At 40.6% G+C, this 19,467-nt stretch overlaps 3 protein-coding genes across 5 annotated transcripts; all 3 read left to right on the forward strand.

Moving 5' to 3' along the window:
* The first annotated feature begins 1,595 nt into the window (after positions 1-1,595).
* Positions 1,596-8,311, forward strand: rbm19 (RNA binding motif protein 19). The gene is made up of 24 exons (XM_069523848.1): positions 1,596-1,756; positions 2,175-2,357; positions 2,458-2,571; positions 2,734-2,778; positions 3,111-3,366; positions 3,554-3,834; positions 3,937-3,996; positions 4,123-4,201; positions 4,308-4,379; positions 4,656-4,865; positions 4,956-5,086; positions 5,211-5,338; positions 5,433-5,529; positions 5,651-5,761; positions 5,854-6,054; positions 6,149-6,218; positions 6,337-6,488; positions 6,578-6,638; positions 6,909-6,988; positions 7,083-7,138; positions 7,292-7,408; positions 7,510-7,615; positions 7,755-7,875; positions 7,964-8,311. Exons 1-24 carry the CDS (start codon positions 1,721-1,723, stop codon positions 8,044-8,046), a joined length of 2,850 nt encoding a protein of 949 aa, XP_069379949.1. The 5' UTR covers positions 1,596-1,720; the 3' UTR covers positions 8,047-8,311.
* An 86-nt stretch (positions 8,312-8,397) lies between these two features.
* plbd2 (phospholipase B domain containing 2) lies at positions 8,398-13,222 on the forward strand. The gene is made up of 12 exons (XM_020100783.2): positions 8,398-8,688; positions 9,474-9,567; positions 9,675-9,833; positions 9,915-10,015; positions 10,132-10,346; positions 10,919-11,013; positions 11,124-11,284; positions 11,605-11,700; positions 11,815-11,886; positions 11,981-12,133; positions 12,276-12,438; positions 12,597-13,222. Exons 1-12 carry the CDS (start codon positions 8,483-8,485, stop codon positions 12,765-12,767), a joined length of 1,686 nt encoding a protein of 561 aa, XP_019956342.2. The 5' UTR covers positions 8,398-8,482; the 3' UTR covers positions 12,768-13,222.
* Positions 13,223-15,566: 2,344 nt separating this feature from the next.
* On the forward strand, positions 15,567-19,190 carry LOC109638070 (transmembrane protein 248). 3 transcript variants are annotated; one of them, XM_020100850.2, is made up of 7 exons: positions 15,567-15,750; positions 16,036-16,212; positions 17,416-17,686; positions 17,771-17,870; positions 17,989-18,130; positions 18,218-18,358; positions 18,511-19,190. In XM_020100850.2, exons 2-7 carry the CDS (start codon positions 16,051-16,053, stop codon positions 18,529-18,531), a joined length of 837 nt encoding a protein of 278 aa, XP_019956409.1. In that variant the 5' UTR covers positions 15,567-15,750; positions 16,036-16,050; the 3' UTR covers positions 18,532-19,190. The 3 variants fall into 3 exon arrangements, with proteins under 3 accessions (XP_019956409.1, XP_069379951.1, XP_019956410.1); XM_069523850.1 differs by having other exon boundaries at positions 15,575-15,750; positions 18,218-18,362; XM_020100851.2 differs by having other exon boundaries at positions 15,610-15,750; positions 16,028-16,212.
* Positions 19,191-19,467: the final 277 nt, after the last annotated feature.

A 19,467-nucleotide genomic window follows, 5' to 3' on the forward strand; every position in this document is an offset into this window, starting at 1 on the left:
TTACAATATTTCTTTAAAAAATCTAAAGAGATCTAAGATTTGACTAAAAAGTAGAAGCAAGAAAAAGTGGGTGGTTGATTTGCATCACGAATCTTACAGAGCACCGGTTGTGAGTACTTGGCTCAAACTCCCAAATCCTATAATAGGCTTACATGTAAAACATAGCACGGTAGCCCGTTGAGATCAGATTAGATTTTGAAATTTAACTGGAAGTCATTTCCTTTCCAATTGACAGTACAGTACAACTTAATTTTAATGAAATGTGTTGCATGTGATGAGCACAATTCACAAATGGATTAGAACTTCCAATCTGGCTCAGAAGCACTTGTAGTCTTAGTGATGTGCTGCGGGGGCCTCATGAGACTTAACTCCTGATTTTAATGCCATGCCTCACTTAGCAGGAAATCTGTAGACAGCCAGGTGCAACAAGTAGTCATGAGCATTTAATAGTTTGAGGGAAACAGGGCACAAAAACACTTTGGGACCAATTCACATCATCTATTTCTTACATTGTTGAAGATTTTTTGTTCCAGAATTTTTTTAGAATTCAGATGTTTGATTATAACATGTATCTTATATTTTATTGTGTGGCTGTACTGTATATTCACTTGTATCTACTTTCTCTGTTTCTTTTTATAATCCTATGTTAAGTGTCTTGAGCATTGTTAATAATGCTTTACAAATAAAATGTACTATTATTGTTTTTATAAATGACTGAAAAGGTTGTGGATTACTTTGGTCTTTCAATTTATTCATAAACATCATGTTCATTCCTTTCTTGGTGAAACTGGCAATACTCAAAAAAAAAAAAAAAACATTCCAAGTAAATGTGTGCTTTAAGCATGACAAGGAATTATTATTAGCTAAATGTTTACATATGGTATTTGCGTTTGACCTTTCAGCAAGGCAACTCAAAAGTAACAGTGTGTAATGCACTAATGCAATTACCATGAGAAAAAAATGGCCTCTGTGAGTGTTAACAATATAACTGAACTATTTTGACTGGTGCTTTTATATGTGAGAACAACTTCACAGTAGTAGCTAGTAGAAGTGGAGCTCACTGTAGCTATTGTATGGGCTTTGGGGTAAGTTAAACAAAAACAATGCAGCATGATTTATGAGCAAACAACGTGTAAAATCTATGAAGTATGTTAAATAATTTTGTGATGTAAAAGGTACAATTTTCTCCAATGAATTGTAGCGCAGTTTAGATAAGTACAAGTATCTCAAATGTGCAGCCCACTTAAATTATAGAAGTACTAACACAAGTAACTATTAAAAGAGGATGACATATAGTAATCAGCTTAACAACTTAAAAATAAAAGTTTTGTTAATTTATATCGTTTTTTAAGTATTAAAGTATTAAGTATCCTAAGTCTGTACAGTTTGGGATTGCTTAAAAAATGTAAATGACCTCCTAATGCAGAGAGAAGGGATTATAATTTAATTTAGATTTATATGATCTCTCACAAAGAAGTGTTGGAGAGAAGGGTTTATTATTTATCTATTTGTTTTCCATTTACACAGTGTATGGTCAGATATCCCGGGCCACACTCCATACCAGTTGATGGCGGTAGTGAGCATTAAGATCAACGCCAAGAAGAAGAAGAAGCTCCTCCTCCTCAACATGGCGACCCAGTAGCGAGTCCACGCTCGTCTGTTGACATTTATTTAAAAGCTTCTCTTCTGATCATTAGTTGGATTCAAACGTGTTGTAAACATGTCGAGACTCATCGTGAAAAACCTTCCTAACGGGGTGAGTGTCCGCCATGTTGTTTGTCAGCAGACAGTCGCATGTTGTTGGCGTCCACCTGCAGATGTTGTAACTGCGCGTGTGTGTGTGTGTCTGTCTGTCTGTGTCTCTCTCTCTCTCTCTCTCTCTCTGTGTGTGTCTGTCTGTCTGTCTGTCTCTGTCTGTGTGTGTGGCTGTCTGTCTCTGTCTGTCTGTCTCTCTGTGTGTGTGTCTGTGTGTGTGTGTGTGTGTCTCTCTCTCTCTCTCTCTCTCTCTCTCTCTCTCTGTGTGTGTGTGTGTGTGTGTCTGTCTCTGTGTGTGTGTGTGTGTGTGTGTGTGTGTGTGTGTGTGTGTCTGTCTCTCTCTCTCTCTCTCTCTCTCTCTCTCTGTGTGTGTGTGTCTGTCTGTCTCTCTCTCTCTCTCTGTGTGTGTGTGTGTGCAGATGAAGGAGGAGAGGTTCAGGACCATGTTCGCGGCCTTCGGCACCGTCACTGACTGCTCTCTGAAGTTCACTAAGGACGGAAAGTTCCGCAAGTTCGGCTTCGTGGGCTTCAAAACCGAAGAAGATGCGAACGGAGCCCTGAAACATTTCCACAGGAGCTTCGTGGACACGTCCAGAGTCACGGTGAGACGTCAGCTTCTCCTCCTCCTCCTCCCCCTCCTCCTGTTGTTGCTGTTGATGAGATGGGTTCCTCATATGAACCCGTGGTTGTCGTTTGTTCCAGGTGGAGATGTGTAAAGCGTTTGGAGACCCCACTAAGGCAAAAGCGTGGAGTAAACACACTCAGAGATCAGGCCAGGACAAACCCTCCGTGACTGCGGACACTGACAGCAAGAAGGTACCTGCAGACGCTAACCTAGAGAGAGATCACAGCAAGTCTGGATCTCTGTGATTATCTCCAGGAAAATCTACCCAGCATTCAATCTTTCTTATCTGTTGTAGCCACAGTGTTTTCATTTGTCTTGGTGGAGAATAATGCTAAGTTCTGTCACGTCTTCAGAAAAAGAAGGAACAGAAAAAGGAAGTGGACCCAGCACTTGGACATGTAAGTAAATGTGTCATTCAGCAGCTACATTGGCTTGGAGTTTAATATTAGTGATATAAAATCTGAATGTGGACAATATGTGAATCCTTTTTGGTCCAAACCAAAATGTTAATTTTCAGCATTGTTGTCTCTACAACATCCATGTTCCTGTCTTTATAAAATACTTAAAGGGATTACACCACAATATTTTTCATGTATTTAAATCTCAGGTTCATACTCCATCCGTCTAGCAAAATCTAATAAACATCTCTCTGCCTGTGATATTTGATCATTTGTTTACACATGCTGTTTTTTTATTAATGGGAGGTTTAATCTTTGCATTCTCGTCTCAGCTGGAAGAAGACCAGGAGTTCCAGGAGTTTCTGTCAGTTCATCAGAATCGAAGCCAAGTACCGACCTGGGCCAACGACACTGTGCAGCAAACAGCTGATCCTCCCGACAGCGGACGAACAAAGACTCAGGGCAAGAAGAAAGTCGCTTCAGATGATTACCTCAACTTTGATTCAGAGCAGTCGGAGGGGGAGGAGGAGAAAGAGGAGAAAGAGGAAGAAGATGAAGAAGAAGAAGAGGAAGATGATGAAAATAAAGGTTGGTAATACTGGGTCCCTTCCTCTCGTACAGTTTAAAGCTTGCTCCCAGTTAGGCAGCTGGATCCTCTGAAGTCTGGATTTACAAGATACTTCTGAAAGAAAAAAAGTTTATGTACATTTACTATCAAAGAGGTGCCAGTTTCTAGGTGTAAATATGTAAATACTTTACTTTAAAATGCTTTCAGATGTCGCTAAAGAAGCATTGAAGTCTGGTTTGTCAGATATGGATTACCTACGGTCGAAGGTGGCACAGACAGACGACACCATGGAGGAGAGTGTAGAGAACGATGAAGAGGAGGAGGAGGAAGATGAAGGAGGAGATGATGAAGACGAGGATCCCGGTTCTGTGCAGCATGCAGACAGTGCCTATGAGAGTGGTGAAAGAGAAAACAGCTCCAAGACCAAACTTTCAGCTTCTTCTGAGGATAAGAAGCAGAAAAAAACCAAGAAAACTGCCACACAGGAGGTGAGTGATGGAAAAACATCCATCATTACACATCAGAGATCAGGACAGCACGGTGTTTGCTTTCAGTTTGTATTTGTTAACTCACTCATCTGTTTGTTCCAGATGGAGCCAACAACAGAGTTCACAGTGAAGCTGAGAGGAGCTCCGTTCAACGTTAAAGAGGTGACTTTACTTAAGTTTTAGGATTTCACAGGTACAGAGAAGATGCTCTGCTTTAAAACAATCAGTACATGTCAGAGTCTGTGTACAAGAAACTAAAATATTTCTTTTAATGTGTACCATCAATAGCAACAAATACGAGAGTTCATGACCCCGCTGAAGCCTGCAGCCATCAGGATCGGGAAGAACGAAAGCGGGAATAGAACAGGTAAGTTACTGAAAACATATGAATATGTTAGATGATGTCAGTACTGTCTTTGTAGACTGTATACAGACCCATGTATAAACACAGATATCCTATGTGTGTGTTTCAGGTTATGTGTATGTGGACTTGCATTCTGAAGAAGAGGTGGTAAAGGCCTTGAAGAAGAATAAAGACTATATCGGTAAAAAATACATCTTTGTCTTATTTCTGTACATAATTTTTCGGTGCATGTCATTGAAGACATGACAGGAGATGGTGGTTAAAATATCTTCCACTGCTGGCTGTTAAGACTTTGTATACACAATAATGAATACTCATTTGTCCCAGATTTGCAAATTGACAAACATCAAGAAGCATGTTGTTGATTATGAAAATGTCTGAGACCGTTGTGATGACATTTTAACTGTATTACATCTTCCTTGTCTTTAAATGTAACACATTGTGTCTGTGATTTCAGGGGGGCGTTACATCGAGGTGTTCTGCACTGATGGTAATCAGGGTAAAGGCAGGAGGGACAGAAAGGACAAAGAAATTGACAGAAACTTCACCAGGACGCTCAAGGAGGATGAGGAGGAGGAAGATATTGCAGAGTCCGGTCGGCTTTTTGTCAGAAACCTGCCTTACACCTGCACAGAGGAAGAGATCAATGAGCTGTTTGCTAAACATGGTGAGAAAAAACACGCGCACACACAAACCTGTTCCTGCAAAAATAAGTTCACTCCTTTCTGAGTATATTCTAATTTTGCCATGTTTACAGGTCCAATATCGGAAGTGCTCTTCCCTATCGACAATCTGACAAAGAAACCTAAAGGATTTGCTTTCATCACCTACATGATACCAGAGAATGCAGTGACCGCTCTTGCTCAATTGGACGGACATGTATTTCAGGTATTTGATCTCAAACTGATTTTTTTTTATATCACCCTAGAAGAAGTGTTCCTCTACATATAGTAGTGCAGCTTGAGTTCCAAGTTAAAAAGATTAGCGACATCACTGTCCCTCACACTTTTAGGGCAGGATGCTTCACCTGCTTCCCTCCACCGTGAAGAAGGAAAAGGCTGAATCCTCAGATGCTGGTGGTCCTGGCTCTTCAACTTACAAACGACAAAAAGATGCTAAGAATAAAGCTTCAAGTTCCAGGTAAACGTCCCAGGTCCCATTAATCCTCTGCTTCTCTTCTGCTTCTTTGCAGGTTTTCTTTAAAGTTTCTCATGACTTTTCTGCTTCTTTCCAGTTCACACAATTGGAACACCCTGTTCGTTGGCACAAGTGCAGTGGCAGATGCCATTGCTGAAAAATACAACACCACAAAAAGCCAAGTTCTGGACCATGTGTGTGACACTGCATTCAATTTTTACATATATATATATTAATGGCAACAGCACCATGTGCATTAATAAGCAGACTACACATTGAGCATCCATCTTTTTTGGCTATTGCCCTTCCCTTCAGGAGTCCAAGGGAAGTGTTGCAGTGAGGATGGCTCTGGGAGAAACTCAAATCGTCCAGGAGACTAGACAGTTTCTACTCGACAACAGTGTCAGTCTGGATTGCTTCAGTCAGGTACTTTACATGACTTTACTGCTTTATGGAGCCTTTACCCTCGTAACAACGATTCATATTGTTGTGTGTTTGTGCCCCCCCCCGGTGTGCAGGCAGCAGCAGAGAGGAGTAAAACTGTGATCCTGGTGAAAAACCTTCCAGCTGGAGTGACTGTATCAGAGCTGGAGGAACTCTTCTCCCCTCATGGCTCTTTGGGTCGAGTGCTGCTGCCACCGTCAGGCCTCACCAGCATCATCGAGTTCCTGGAGCCGACTGAAGCAAAACGAGCCTTCACAAAGCTGGCCTACAGCAAGGTGTGTGTGTGCGCTGTGTTTCTCCTGCATCAGCGGTTCACGCAGTGTTTGTTGACTAGAGACACTGAAGACTTTTATTTCCTGCTTATTGTAGTTTCATCATGTCCCGCTGTATTTGGAGTGGGCACCTGTCGGCGTGTTTGTGGCGGCCAAACTAGAACCAGGTAGAATCTCTCCAACACACAGGCTCTTCACACTCTTCTCAAATTGGATCTTTTTTAAACGTGCAGGAGATAAAATAAAATTGATAGCTAAAATATGTATTGTATCTGTCTAACAAAGTACCAGAGAAAGAAAAGGCAGTGGAAGAAGAGAAGAAGGAGGAGGAAGAGGAAGAAGAAGAAGAGGAGGAGGAAGAGGAGGAATCTGCTCCTGGTTCCACACTTTTCATTAAGAATCTTAATTTCAGCACAACAGAGGAGAAGCTACAGGAGGTGGGTCATAGTTAACATAGTTCATTTATATGTAATATTGTCATTCATAAACACAACTCTGTTATTTATGTTTTATTCATCTGTTGTAGACATTCTCCAAATGTGGGAAGGTAACATCCTGCACCATCTCCCAGAAGAAAGATAAATCAGGTATTTCAAAATACATAGAATCATGGATTTATTGTATAGTTTTATTTATGAGAAAAACATTCAACGGTGCTGATGTCATATTTTTCTGCATCATCATCATCATCCAAAGTCTGATTGTAGTCTCACAGTGACGATGGTTAAATGCCACACATCATTAATCTTAACATGTGATTCTGTGAGAATGGAATATCTATCTCTGTGTGAACGTTCTCATGCTTAGGGAGAGCAGCAGGTGAGTTAACCACCCTGTGGTTTTGTTCTGACCCTCAGGAAAGCTGTTGTCTATGGGCTATGGCTTTGTCCAGTATCAGACAGCAGAGGCAGCACAGAAGGCCCTGAGGCAGCTGCAGGTACCAGCTCCATTTCCACATTTAAACTCTTATCGTCCTTTTTCTTCCTGGTTTTCAACTAATGTACATTCTCTTATTCTCTACCATCCTCCAGCACTGTACCGTGGATGATCACAAGTTAGAGCTGAAGATTTCTGAGAGAGCCACAAAGTAAGATTTAGTAAACATTGTTGAAAAAAATTTAAAGTAGTGCATAATATAGAAGTAAAAGCTTTTCATTACTTTAACATGTTGATTGTGATGGTTTGTGGGTCATGAAACTTCTGTTGTCGTTACCCATTCAATCTTTTTCCCTGTGTGCAGGATCACCGAGGTGTCCAGAAAGAAGAAGCAGCTCGAGAAGAAGCAGACCGGATCCAAGATCCTTGTGCGCAATGTTCCCTTCCAGGCCAGTGTCAGGGAAATTCGAGAACTCTTCTGGTAGGGGTCACACACAAACAACTGCTTTTTTATTCGGTGAGAGAAAGGTTGAGAGTGAGATAATTCATTAACGCTGTGATTTCTTGCCTCTGTTTTCTCAGTACATTCGGAGAGCTGAAGACAGTCCGCCTACCGAAAAAAGCAGCTGGTACAGGGAAACATAGAGGCTTTGGCTTTGTTGATTTCCTCACCAAACAGGATGCAAAGGTTTGTATGTGATTTTGAATTAGGTAAAAGTCTAAAAGCTGCATATTTAGGGAATACAGAGCCCTCTATTGCTACAGTAATGTAAATTATACAGTATTGAGCTATGATCTTGAATTAGATGTGTCTGTTTTTTCCATAGAAAGCATTTGCTGCACTTTGCCACAGCACCCATCTGTACGGGAGGCGCCTCGTGCTAGAGTGGGCTGATGCTGAGGAAACTGTGGAAACACTGAGGCGGAAAACAGCTGAGCATTTTCATGGTAAATCTAAATACAAATACTATCCATGAAAGGATGTAATTGCTATATAGTCCTTTTTTTCATACGACTCATTTGTTCTTGATTTCAGTGGCCTCCAAAAAGCAGCGAAAGACAGAAGTATTGGAGGGAATTATGGAAAAGATGGAAACTGGGGGGGCAGGGGAAGACTGAGGTCCCTGAACGTCTCTGTGGCTGTGAAACCCTCAACACCATCCTGACCAGAGCTCCTTTGTTTTCTGTGAATAGGACGCTAAAGATAATATGGACCTCATCGGAACATGCAGAAGACACTGGTGATACATTCATCAGCTCATCAAAGTTTTGTGATAAAGTTTGAAATCTCGGTATTTCTGAAATTACAAACGTTTTTTGTATAGAATGAACATGATGGGAGTGATGTCAGTTTTTATATAAAATTTTATTCGATGATTTAAAAGCTGTTTGTGTTACTTTGTGTCTCATGTTGTGTTGGGGTGGTGACATAAATAACTATTTTTAAAAAAACACAGGAAGAAGTCTTTTATTCTGAAAGTACGTGGTTGAGTAGAGTCAGGTGACCAGTCCCTCGCGGCGTCATGTGACTTGTCCATGTGAACCTGATGAAAACATGGCGTCGAGGATAAACAAGATGTGTCCTGTGTGGAGTTTCAGCTCAGTGTCTGTGGTCGTGTACGTGTTGAGTTCACTGTGTGTCCGAGCGGAGATAAAGTCCGCGGTGATCGACGCGCAGAGCGGGGATCTGTGTGTGCGGGACGGGTTTCACCAGGACTTCGTGGCCTGGGCCAACTTCACCGATGACATCCAAACATCAGGGTGAGAAGAAATGTGTCAGTGTGCAGAGGTGGTGTCTTGTTTTAGATTGAACCTTTAGAACCTTTAGAACCTTCTCCTTCCTTCTCTGTGCCGCTGGGACAAGATGTCAGCCAACCTCACAAACCTATTGAGTAATTTATCTGTGATGGCTGCAACTAACGATCATTTTTATAACGAGTCAGGATATCGATTGTTTTTCCTTTGATGGCTTTATTTATAATTTACTGTAAGAAAGTAAAATGTCTGACGCACTGATGGCAAGACCCGACCGATATTGTGAAGAGCCAAACTGTGATACAGATATAATGGACGAAAAATACACATTGTAAAAGAAATGGTAAAAAATTTCCTAAGAGTTTTATAATTAAATCTAACACAAATACCACCAAATATATAGAATTGAAAATAAAAAAATTCTCAATTGTTAATTCTGTAAAATAAAAGTTTTCATGCAGGCCCCGAAACTGATGTCTGTAAAAGGCACCAATAAATGTATATGTAAAAAATGATTGAGGCTTAATATTTTACAATTTAACCCCATACTTTATTTAATATATGTATGTATACAGAGGGCAAATACAACAAATATGTAGAGTTTTTATGAATGTTTTTCTACATTGTTTATTCTGTAAAAATATGTTGTATTAATTCCCTCAAACACAAGCCACAGATACTGTCTCATATCAGCCGTTTCTTTTTTTGTTTTTAGTTTTAGTTAATAAATTGTTGGGCCTCACATTCAAACCTGCACATAGATAATATATTTTCCAATGTGCTCTCTTCAGCTGGTCTTTCTTGGAGGTCACTACCAGTAGTAAGTACAATGACAGTATCCAGGCTTATGCTGCTGGAGCAGTGGAGGCTGCCGTCACATCTCAGGTTGGTTTCAACCCTCCTTCTCCTGCTGTCATTGTGCTTTGATTTAGATGTAGTCCAAAGGTTTCGTTTACTCACTTTGTTTCGCATTACTATCCATGTTATTACAGCTCATCTACAAGCACTGGATGAACACACTGATGGGTTACTGTGGGCCCTTTTCAAGCCAGACCAGTTACTGTGAGCGCCTCAAGGCTTTCATCACAACCAATCTGCAGTGGGTTCAAGACCAAATAGAGACGCATCCAAATTCACCATACTGGTACCAGGTACTGAGCATTTGTAGGATGGATGAAATCTTCTAAGGCCGGTGACAGTATGCTTCACTGTGTGTTTGTTTTTCTTCTCAGGTGCGTCTGGCCCTGCTGCAGCTGAAAGGTCTGGAGGATAGCTACAACGACGAGCTGTCACTTCCACTGGGGCCGTTCTCCTTCAATCCATTTGGTTTCCTGTTAGTGCTTATCTCCACTTTGAATTAACCAAACATGTTTCTCTCTGTTTCTGAGATCTACTTTTTTTTAATTTGATCTTGTCTCACACATTTTCACTGATTCTCTGTCTGAACAGTCTCTTCCAGCTGGGTGGGGATCTTGAGGATTTGGAATCAGCTCTGAACAAATCAAGCCAAATGCGACCTCTTGGATCGGGTTCCTGCTCTGCTCTCATTAAGCTGTTGCCAAACAATAAGGAACTGCTGGTGTCACATGACACCTGGAACACCTATCAGTCCATGCTCCGAATTATGAAGAAATATATGTTTGCCTTCAAAGTCTCTCCTTTAGGTATTTTACTGATTTGAGAGTGTCTCTTGTTTTAGTCTCCTTTTATTAGATTATAGGAATAGTTCAACATTTTAGCCAAAATGCTTATATGCATTCTTTTGTTTGGTGAGAATATCAATGACACCCATGTGACTGCACAGTCAAAATGTGGCTACAGTTGCTTAGCTTAGTAAGCATAAAAACAGGAAGAAACCTCTAGCTTGGATCTGTCAAAACCTAATGTCCTCACTTCCTCAATTGATGTCTAGGCAATGTTCAAGCAACACGACTCTGAGAAACAATCTCTGGTTTTTGGTTTTTGTGAGGATGAAACAATCACAACATGTTAATAGAGTGAGGTTAAGAGATTGAGTTGTTAGTCCTGGACAAAGCCAGCCTACAGAGGTGTTGATTTTCAATATAACTCTTAAAATAAAAGCAAACATATTATATGTCAAAACTATTCTTTAATCAGCTGTTTTTCTCAAACAGTTTTTCCCAACTTTGAAAGCACCAGCAAATGATTGGCAGCTTTGTTATATGTATGTGTGAATATATTCTAATGTGCTCTGTTTTTTTTTTGGTTTTTTTAGACAATTATTTTCTTCCTGGGGGAATTCAGGCTTTCTCATCTTACCCTGGTTCTATCTTCTCTGGAGATGACTTTTATATCCTCAGTAGCGGCTTGGTGAGAACTCTTTCTGCATGGCAAATGTTATGCATGTAAAATAATACATTTCAGTATTTGAATATGTTGTTATGTTATTCGTCTGACTTTTTTTGTTCCTGTGTCTGCAGGTTACATTGGAAACTACTATCGGCAACAGCAACCCTGCCCTCTGGAAGTTTGTGCAGCCCACAGGATCCGTCATGGAATGGCTGAGGAACATTGTGGCCAATCGACTGGCTGTTACTGGCAAGGAATGGGCCGAGATATTCACCAAGTACAACAGTGGAACGTGAGTATCACAAATTAGAAGGAATGCTGCTCACATAACTCTTTAACCAGCACTATCACCACTTTGTTCAGATGTGATCCTCTCCTCTGTTATTTGTCTTGAGTTCAAAATTCCTACTGATGACAAGATTAGATGAAGTGTTATGTAGCCAGTTATAATCAGGAGGTCAGTGGTGTCATACATCTATAATGGGGTCATCATGCTGTATGTTTGAGGTCATCTGCTGAGTCAGATAATTCAACTTCAGTGGCATTGGATGTACAGTAAATAAATTAATGAAAGTCACTTTGGACAAACGTGTTTGTATGTTTATTTTCTAGGTATAACAATCAGTGGATGATTGTAGACTATAAGTACTTTACTCCAGGGAAGACTGATATCAAAGAGGACCTCTTTGTTGTGTTGGAGCAGATACCGTAAGTCTCTGTGTTCAACCTTTAATCAAACGCACTGTATTTCTGCAAACGTCTAGTAACCCTGTGACAACTCGTTCACTTCGAATAAGCTTTTCTCTTTTTGTAATGCTGCAGGGGACTTGTTGTTTACGCTGATAAAACTCAGGAACTGCTGAAGAATGGATATTGGGCCAGTTACAACATACCGTAAGTATCCAGTTAAAAAAATGTGTTTTATATAAATGTGGTCGCGTGTTTTCAGATTGTAATTTTTCTTTTGTTAATTCAACCCTCTTTGTAGATACTACGAGAGCATATTTAATGCCAGCGGCTGCAATGAGCTTGTGGAGAAGTTCGGCCCCTGGTTCTCTCTGGACCAGAATCCTCGGGCTCAGATATTCAGGAGAAACCAGACAGATGTTACGGATGTGGACTCAATGGTTCGCCTCATGAGGTAAGGTCTGTGTGGTACACAGGTTTGAGGCGAGCATTTCAGTCATTTTCTGGACTGATCCGCTTAATACGATGAAACTTTAACAGTAGTTGTTCATATTTTCGTAGGAATTTTACTTATGAGATGCTGTGTCCCTCACCAGGTATAACAACTTCAAGGAAGACCCGTTATCTAAGTGTGATGGCTGTGATCCCCCTGCCAATGGAGAGAATGCGATCTCAGCTCGTTCGGACCTGAACCCAGCTAATGGAACTTATCCCTTTGGTGCCCTAAAGCAAAGATCACATGGTGGAACAGACATGAAGGTTTTTATTTTTTATTTTTTTAATCTTATGCTTTCTACTATTATGAAAACTGAATCTTTTGTACACTTTTGGCTTGAATTAAAGTGACTGGCATGTTAGTTAGCTCTTTGCTAAATCAGCTGTATTGTGTGTGTGCGCATGTGTTTGCTCCTCTGCAGTTGACCTCCTACGAGATGTTCCGAGACTATGGCATGGTGGCAGTGAACGGGCCAACCTGGGACCAGGTGCCACCCTTCCAGTGGAGCACTTCCCCTTACAAAGACTTGATGCACATGGGTCACCCTGATACTTGGGCATTCAAACCTATAAAAGTTAGCTGGACTTCCTAACTGTTATTGCACTATGTGTACAAGTAGCATGAACAAAACTGTCAGCTGTGCTGTTTTAAGCTTTGACAAAGGGAAATGACACTTAAATTTAGTTTGACATGAGTTTTCTGTCTAATTTCAGCATTGAACTCTTTGCAACAGAGAACCAGAATTCTCACAATCTTACTAAAATGGGAGCTTCCACGTGTTGAGATCAGATTTACATTTTTTGTTGTTGATTTCTTATGTAAAATGTGTGAAAACTGCCTATCTGATAGTTTAGTAATTTATGGAAACACAACTTACTTTGGAGAATCAGTACTGATATTGATGCAGATGCAGACTTTCTTTCACTGTTACCGCAATTGAGTTAGATAATTTTGAGTAATTCTGTTGTTATGCATTGTTTTAATGATCTATTTTGAAAAAATATTTTCTCAATAAAGTGCCCTGATCATTGTCCTTTTTTTAATATACATTTATGTCCTTGCTTGGTCTGTGTAATGCTTGTAAGTTTGATTTTACACATTCAGTAATAGAACATTTGAAAATAATGTGTAAGTCATATTTTTAAATTGTTCACAACTTACCCACCTTCATCTGCTTCCTAACAAATATGTATTTGATTCTCTATATACAGTGCATGGTTCATAAGTAGTTGATGGACGTTTCAATGTACCTTTTATAGGGGGATGTCGGATAATCTCAAGTTACCGTAGTGTAGTTTGTAGTGTATTGGCAAATAAATACAGCAGCTTCTCCCGGCAACGTGAAGTGTCCTCCAATATTTCTTAAACTGATGAAAAGGAGCAAGAACAGGCTTTAGCCAAGGAGGAAAACAGACATCTCCCCTGTGCTTCTCATCCAAGGTCTGGAGGTCAAGCAGGAAAGGTTAACACTAGTTATCTGGGGGCCTTTATTTTGAAAATCCAGCCTCTATTAGTGAGAAGGACTCAGTGTGTTTCTCTTTAGCAACAGTAAAAAGTTGAATAAAACTCTTTCCCTAACTGGTCTTTGCACTGCGCTGGTCTGTGCACCACTGGTCTCATATAATAATGGGGTGTGTTGGTGCATGGAAGGTGTGTGAGTGTGTGGAAGCTTTCCTTCATGTGTGGTGAAACAACAACAAACTGCAGGAGGTGAACAATGAAACACCCACAGTCCTCTCAGAGGAGGGGTTTATGGGCGGGTCTTATGGTCTGCCGCCAGCCAATCAATGCCATGGAGAAGGGCTCATCTGTATATTTTCCCATCAGCCCTGTGAGCTTACGAACAACGAGGAGGTTAATAAGTAAATATGTTTGATAAAGCGGCTCCCAAAGAGAGTGAGGGTCCAGGTGTCTGCTTCTGTCTGAACTCCTCATGACGACCCAGATCCATGACACCGTGACACAGGAATGTACCTGAACCAATGGAGGTTATATTCTGTTTATAATCATAATTTAATTGAAACATGAAAAAGGACTCAGAGTACATTAGACGTCTCAGATTGTCTCTGACAGTGAACCCATGAAGAAGAAGTGATGATCTGGACCCTGTCTTCCGGGACATGATGTAAACAAAAGGCCGAATTGTAATGCTCCTGAGGGGGCGTGGTGACAAAGACTGACCGAAGCGTTTATCTGATCCCAGTACAGCTGATAAACTTTGTCAGCTGGGCTCTTTTCCTTTGCTGAAGAAAGCAAAGTGTTGAAAGCTCCAGGCAGGAGACTCTTCTTCTTCAGTCTCAGTTCCACAGCTTTTGAGTGATGAAGCTCAGAAGTCACTGTAATACCTGGTTTCTCCTGCAGGTGTCTCTGCTCCTGGAGGCAGCGACGCCGCTCTGGTTTCACTTGATTTTGTAAAAAAACTGCAGCAGAGAAAGATTCAACTTGAAATTTATTTAGAAACATGATTCAACAAGTGCTAGTGTTAGCCTGCGAGCTAATTTCCCACCCTCATACGCAAACTCGTGAAGCGTTCCTAATTTTATGAAATATGAATATTTCAGTAGTACCCTGATACTCCAGCAGATGGCGCCCTTGTCACACAGGAGAGGGGAACTGCAGGTGTCGGGCTCCCTCTTGTGGTGGACCAGCAACCGAACTGTCCCGGAGCGGACGCTGGGGGGCGCAATGCCACATGAGAAGACGCTGCAGACCACAAACAGTGAAGAATAAAATTATGAGTCAAAAAATAAGAAGTTTGCAATAAATAACAAATAAATCGTAAAGACGTAAAGTAATTATTATCACAATTACACCCATGATGTTATCATTATGAAATGGTTTCAAAGTTAACACAATAACATCATTTATCACAATAATGTCTGGGAAAACACATCGTGCCAGGCCTACCTTAATATTTGTATTCATGCATGTAGATAGAGGTTTCCTTGTACAGTTTACAGCTTTAATTTCTGAGAATGTCTTTCATATCCAAGCTAAATTGGTATTGTAGACAGACACATCCCTGACTGAATGGATATGGAATCAAATCAAATGGAATCAAGACCTAGTTAATCTGAATGGAATCAGTTTGGGAAGGTTGATACGCAGCCCTGGTATGAAAGATGCTGTTTCCCTGTGTTCACTCTGCATGCAGAGCATTTGCACACTAATCAATGGAAACCTATTTGTATTCTTATCAATATTCTTCTTATTATTCAAGCTGGTTTTTGTTAAAGATTATTGTTTTATTTGTTGAAGTGATGATTTAAATAGATACATGGTTAGATGGTGCTGCACTTAAAGTTGTCACACGTTGTTCATGAATGTATAATGTTTATATTTAATCTGTTTATTTTAGTCTTCAATACAAATATGTGTTACATCCGGGTTACACACGTCACTGTCGTAAAGCGACAGCGCTGTCGTGCAGCGTCTGTACAGCTGGAGCTGAACTTTAAACCATGGACGTGAAGGAGAAGTGTTGATCTTGTTAATGGATAAGTCCAGTTAACACGACGCTGGTCACAATGTTTTAACAGAAGCAGCGAACAGGAGAAGACTCGCTCACACTGAAGGTATGAAGTTGTCTTTAGCTCGTTAGCTAACAATGAACCGACATGTGAGGGCTGCCTCCTCTGATCCCTGCACCAAACGTGTCTTCTGCCGCACAGCTGGAAACTCTGTGTGGAATATTGTTATTCTGTAAAAGCAGGAAAAAGCGGTGTCTTGTTGGAGATAATCCTGTATGATAACTAATAAAACAGACTCATAGAACTAATCCGCTTGCTTTATCAAATGTCCGGAAGTGGGATGAGAAGCTGTCAGATCTCTGCTAAGTGAAGTAACTCTTACATTTGCAGGCTGTGTGCAGTCCGATGATGGGTTCCTGGCATCCAGTGGCTAACCTCAGAGACTATGCATCCCATAATCCTCCAATGGTGACATTCTTTCTGTGTATGTTGAGTCTGGTGATCTCCTTCATCTGCCTGGGCTCTTACAGCTACTCTCACACTCTGCCCAACCCCGACACAGCCAAGGTGAGGACTGTTTATATTGTTGTTGTTTTATTGACACGTGTATGATGGTAGCTCCAGCACACACACAAACGTCTGCACACACACTCAGATTGAAGAAATAATGGTTAGATTCACAGATTTAAAAAAAGAATCGATAGGGGCACTTACTTAAACTGATTAATCAATAAATGAGTAATTAATAGAAATGTAGCCGTTCGTTTAGATTAGTGGTGTACCATTTCTCCATGTTGTTGAGGAATCTTTGACCATCCTCACACATTCCATCTGTACACTATTATGAGAATAGAGCCTGTCTCATTCCACACATACTCCCTTCTCTCTCCCAGCAATACCCAAGGTCAGGTTATAGATAAAGGGCCAACTAGCAGTAAACAGTAGTGTCTACTCTTTCATAGCTTATTCAGAAGCCCCAGACAGAGAGGAACCAACTCCTACTCTTTTGCGTATTACACCAGTGGCTAGACGTAAGGACACAATGTGATTTAGAAATGCATACTCAAGGTTTAACTGTCCAATAGGATGTGAACACCAAATTGAGAGTGACAGCAATTCTAGCCTTTCATGGATGTGCTGTTAGAATGGGTGACACAGGCTGAAGAAGATATATGAGGAGGCTGTGTGAGACATCTTCAGACTTGGGGTGACAATTGCTCATGTTACTCTGATAGTGTTTGTATATTGTTCCATCTTCTGGTCTCCTTGATGCATCAAGTCTACATTAAACTCTTCTGCATTAGATCATCAGCTGCTGCCTGAGCTCTCCTTTCACCAGCTTCCAGTAAACTTCCATCACACATGTGAATAAACAAAACCAGTGCATTCAACGATTTTATGAAGCATGGTGGAGTTGGTGTCCTCCAGTCCTTAAGAGTCATTAATTGCTAGTACCGTGCCAAATATTACAGCTGTTTGAAACTGTGAAGAAAGCAACAAGGATTCATCTGAGCATTGTATGAGAGCCAAGTCCCTGTCAGGACAGAGGGTGTTCTGGTAAAACCCAGACTGGATTAAATAGTAGACAATTCACAAATAAATGCAGCAAAATAATTCACAATTATTAAAGATTGTACCATGCAATGTGTAGGTGATGATTACTGTTGTGCAAAACAAGCATGTTGTTACACAGGCTGTGACTGAATTATGCATTTGTTTTTGTGTCTTGAGCTGATGTTGAACAAATCTTTTGCTTTATTCCTCTTTTAGGACTGGAACCAACTTCTGTCCTCCTTATCACAGCTCCAGCTGTGTACGAAAGCCATTGCCGATTCATCTGCACTTGTCTCACCAGCTCCCTCTCATCTGATGGAAGAAAAAAAGGATAAAGAGACAATGGTTGACCCTACAAAACTGTCTTCTTCAGTCACACATTTGCATCTCGAGGTTCCTGTGGCTGTGACTGCCAGCAGAGCTCGTGGCTCTGGAAAATACTTTAGTCTATACACTTCCTTGAGAGCCAGTCAACTACATCTCGGTGGTTGGTATTAATTTAGCTAAGTGAAAGTAAATTAAGTCTATAAAAGTAAACAATCTCACCATAAGCATTTGTTTTACTCCCCAGGCAATGAGATTGTCAATATGACTCTAGAGTTTCTGACGGGAAATAGAACCCACACCTGCCTCAACATTAGTGCCCCATCACACCTCCTGCCCCTGAGCCCGTAAGTTCATTCACGTTCAAGCTCCCTTAACTACTTAGTTGCCTGAGTCTGTCTCTCCGTCAACTCATGACTGCTTTCTTTGTGCGTTCACATGCATGTACTGGACACTTTCATGAAGACGTCCTATGAAGTGTCCTGCATTTCAGAAAAATATTTCACCCGTCCATGTGGAAGTGAGCAACCAGCTGCCCACAGCATCACAAACCTGCTACAGTTTACGCAGCAAGAATGACCCTACACTCACAGTCATGTTAACACAGGTACTGTTTGACACATATGAACAACACATGCTCAGCCATAATACAGATGCCCTTTTGTCATTTTGTCGATCTACTTTCACTGTTTAGGAGGAGCGGACTGTTGCCGTGCATCATCTGTTGGAAGTCAGTGTTTTCCTGCTCGGAGTTTGCATTGTACTCTGTTTAGCTGCGAGTGTGACACGTTCGCTCATACCCTGCTGCCACTGGAATGGGCTGGATCTAAAAAATGTAGGTAAATTCTTACATTACTGTCAAACTAGCAGTTTTGACTGCTTTGGTTTTGGAATCTAAACATGTATTTTTGTGTAAAACATTGTAGCATGTTGATAAATGTGAACTGTAATTGTAAAACCTAACTTCACTCTTTACTTTATTTGCAGGAACCATTGATTGACTCCTGATCTCTTCTCACCCTCTGCGTCTTGCAGAGATCAGCTGGTTGCTGCTTTTGAAGGGACCGACTTCATGAATGTTTAAGACTTAAGTGGCGCATCCCTCTAATAACGTAGTGACTGGTCATAGAACCACTCCCCAGTCTGTTTGTTATGTACACTACATTCTAGGGATAATTTACTTTCAAAACCTTTCTACTTCAATTATTTCCAAGATTTATTCTTAGTACCTTGTGAAAAATATCTGATTGCCTTCAACTGTGTCAGGTTTTAATATACCAATTCTTCTTCCAATTAAACATCTAAAATTAACATTATTTTACCACTGAAGAGTAATAGTATATTATACCATGTTCCTATCAGCAGTTGTACTAGGAATGTTTTTTTTAACTTTTATTCACATGTCTGACATTGATCACAGAAGTCAAATCTACAGATCCACAGTGTGAGTATTGTTGCATTCTCACAGATACAGTGCAATGAATTATGACTTGAATAGCTGGGGAAATTTTAAGATGTGAATTTTGAAGAAACATTGAAGGGTTTATAACTCTTGTTTGTTTTCTGAATTTCAACATATGGTGTTAAAGGGATAAAACGTAAAATGACTATGTTCTGTTAATTTCCTATGAAATATATTTGTCAAATAAAGTGTTTACAGCTCAAAAGGCAAAGTGTCGTATGTGCATGGAAATCATCAGTGTTATAAACTGACTTGTAAACAGTAAATAACTGATTCTTTCCAAGTTTGTGAATCAATCAATCTCACATGGAAGGATCTTTGGGAGATGGAAGGAAGCCGACTCAGCTTCATCATCAGAGCCACCTATGATGTTCTTCCATCACCCAAGAACCTAAACCAGTGGCTAGGAGAAGAACCATCATGTGCTCTCTGCCAAACCCCTGCAACACTCAGGCACATCCTCACCAACTGTAAAACCAGTT

This window comes from Paralichthys olivaceus, chromosome 4, assembly GCF_024713975.1.
Source record: "Paralichthys olivaceus isolate ysfri-2021 chromosome 4, ASM2471397v2, whole genome shotgun sequence".
NCBI lineage: Eukaryota > Metazoa > Chordata > Actinopteri > Pleuronectiformes > Paralichthyidae > Paralichthys > Paralichthys olivaceus.